Below are 2,815 nucleotides of genomic sequence, written 5' to 3'. Positions count from 1 at the left end.
AGGGGCAGGGAGAGAACAGTGACCCACAAGGGCTGCTGGCCTCCAGGCCACTTTTCCTGGTTCTGAGGAGCCCACTGCCCCCCTCCCCATTCTCCTAGGAATCTTCCTTGGCTCCGCCTGGGGTGAGGGTCTTGCAAGGAGGGACCAATCTCCCTATTCATCCGTTTACCAGATGTTTGTTGAGCACCTACTATGTGCTAGGTTCAGAAGGTGAATGAGAGAGAAGCAAGGTCTCTGCCCTCATGCGTATCACATCCTAGACAGGGGGAAGCAGGCAACCAACAGGAAACAAAAAATTATACGTGGTTTTGATGTATTACGGAGGAAAGTAAGACTTAGAGAGGGGAGGTGACTCACCCAAGGTCACACAGCAAGTAGCCCCATTTTTACAGTTTCACTGTTCTGGTCTAGGTATCATACAGAGTTATTTAACTCTGGGCTAGTTATCATGCTGTCACGGTGGGTAGTCTGCTGTGCTTTGCATTACCTGGCATAATCTGCCAGGAACGAGCTTTCACCTTGCTACAAAAGAACATCTCCCGTGAGTCTAGAGATACACGTAACAAGGAATATGAGCCTCACATATAATTTACAATTTTCTAGAAGCCACCTTTTTTCTTTTTTTCGGCCGTGCTGCACCAGCTTGTGGGACCTTAGTTCCCCGAGCAGGGCTCGAACCCGGGACCACAGCAGTGAAAGTGCCAAGTCCTAACCACTGGACCACCAGGGAATTCCCGAGAAGCCACATTTTACAAAAGTAAAAAGAAACAGGTTAATTTTAATTATACACTCTATTTAACCCAGTATATCTAAAATATTCTCATTTGAACATGTAATCAATATGTAAATTACTGAAATAGTTTACATTCTTTTTTTCAGTGTGTATTCGACCAGACAGCACATCTCAGTTCAGACTAGCCACATCTCTGGTGCTCCTCAACCACAGGTGGTCTGTGGCTGCTATTTCTGGACAAGTGCAGGTCTAGAGGAAACACTGGCTTGTGGCTTGGAGTTCAGGTTCTGCCACTTACAGGTCAAGCCCCTTCATCTCCCTGAGCCTCAGTTTCCTCATCTTGAAAATGGGGCTAATGAGAACAGGAATGTTAAAGGGCTCGATACACAAGAAGGGCAGAGCAGTTTCCCCATCTGTCAAATGAGGCCATCTCTAAGGGCCCTTCCAGCTGTCTGAAACACGTCTTTGCCAGGAGTTTCAGGGTCCCTCTATCCAGCCCTCACCAGCAGGGGTCCCCTTTGCTCAATGCCTTCTCCATCTTTGGCCTGAAAGCTGGGATCAAGACTCACCAAACACCTGGGCGCGGGGGAAGGCAGGGAACTCCTCCAGGCGGCGGAAGAGGTTGCGGTGGGTATAGGCCAGGTCTCCATGCAGCTTTCGAAAGTCGCTGTACCGCTTCCAGACCACCACCTAAGAGGGACACGTGACTTGACAGGGCTGAACAACGGTAGGAAGCGGCCTTTCCCACCCCCAGCCTGGCCCCACACTGTGTGTGCATTAGGGCACAGCACACCCTCCTCCCAGGACCAGCGAGGAAGGGGGGCTGGTCTCCTGGCAGAGTTACCCCCGTCCCTTTACTGTTTCCAGATCTGGAATTGCGAAATGGTCCCTTCCTCCCAGGAGGCTCACCTCTTTGACATCCTCCGGGTCCCTCTTTGAGATGAACTGAGGAAGAAAGTTAAGACCCAGTGAGACCAGAGACTGACATCGCAGACACGCCATCACCCTGTAAAATCGGAGCCACCTCCTAGCCACCTTCAGAGGGGCAGAGCGCTTTGGCCAGTGGTATCAAGGTGTCCTGGCTTTAAGGCTTTGAGTGTAACTTTTAGCAGTTTTTCTACCATGCACCTTAGTTTCTTCATCTGTCAAATTGTTACCGGTCCTTAGACTCTTTAATCAACAGAAATTGATGAGGCCAGCTGAGAAATTCAGGCAAGTCTTCATTGGGACCTAAGGCTTTACTGGTTTGGGATGGAAAACAAGTAACATGTGCCCTTATCCGCCGTCTCCGAGGAGGGTTGACTGTTTCCTTAAACGGGGTGAGGGCGGGGGCGGATCAGTGGGTTGGGCTGGAGGGGCGGCTTAGGTGGTCTGCCCACCCCCTTGGTGGTGCCGTGTGCAGGGATCATGCGCAGTACCCTGCTTCTGCTCCAGGCACCTCAGAAGTGGCAACTGGTTTGTGGTCTTTTTGTATCTTATTGTTCATAATTGCCTAGACTTTGCAGGCACGCAGTTATTTTTAGCCCCTTATAGTTTCTTTGTTTTCTGTTTGTCTAGGTGCAAGTGCAAGCACTCCAGTAAAGCGTCCCAGGTCCCAGCCTGTCTCAAAATGGGAGGCTCCATCCCTAAAGGCCCGTCTAGAGGACTCCATTCTCAGCCCAACTTTTATCTCAGTTCCTTCAAAGGGCCAAGTCCCTGCATCTCCTTCTGAAGCCAAAGAACCCCAAGTTCTCTAAAGAATGAGGTTCTGTCCCAGGAGCCACTTCTCCCTTAAAGGAGGAAGCCTCTGTGTGTGAACACTCCCGGACACAGAAGAAACCCTCACTGGGGTTGTGACCCAAGAAGAGCAGACTGGTGTCTGAGGTGGAAAAAAAGACTCCATTTTCATTATGTTACATTCATAAAAAAAAAAAAAAAAAAAAATCCTACAGCTTGAAGTAACTTTGACAGTTTTCAAAACATCTGTTCATTATCCTAGACCCCAGGGAGGCAGACATGATTCACATGCCCATGCAAAAGATGAGGAAGGGGCTTCCCTGGTGGCACAGTGGTTGAGAGTCCGCCTGCCGATGCAGGGGACGC

At 49.9% G+C, this 2,815-nt stretch overlaps 1 protein-coding gene across 1 annotated transcript in view; it reads right to left on the bottom strand.

Moving 5' to 3' along the window:
• Positions 1-52: 52 nt before the first annotated feature.
• The window catches only part of LOC114488007 (sorting nexin-15-like), a 4,485-nt gene continuing 1,722 nt past the window's right edge, over positions 53-2,815 (bottom strand). The window contains exons 2-4 of the mRNA XM_028501383.2: positions 1,643-1,678; positions 1,303-1,423; positions 53-256 (exon numbers count right to left, since the gene is read on the bottom strand). Coding sequence (XP_028357184.1) covers positions 204-256; positions 1,303-1,423; positions 1,643-1,678 — 210 coding nt within the window. The 3' untranslated portion in view covers positions 53-203. The remainder of the gene's footprint in view (positions 257-1,302; positions 1,424-1,642; positions 1,679-2,815) is intronic.

Source organism: Physeter macrocephalus, chromosome 16, assembly GCF_002837175.3.
Source record: "Physeter macrocephalus isolate SW-GA chromosome 16, ASM283717v5, whole genome shotgun sequence".
Taxonomy (NCBI): domain Eukaryota; kingdom Metazoa; phylum Chordata; class Mammalia; order Artiodactyla; family Physeteridae; genus Physeter; species Physeter macrocephalus.
Note: the sequence above shows the minus strand (reverse complement) of the source record. Positions and strands in the feature narration are given on the sequence as shown.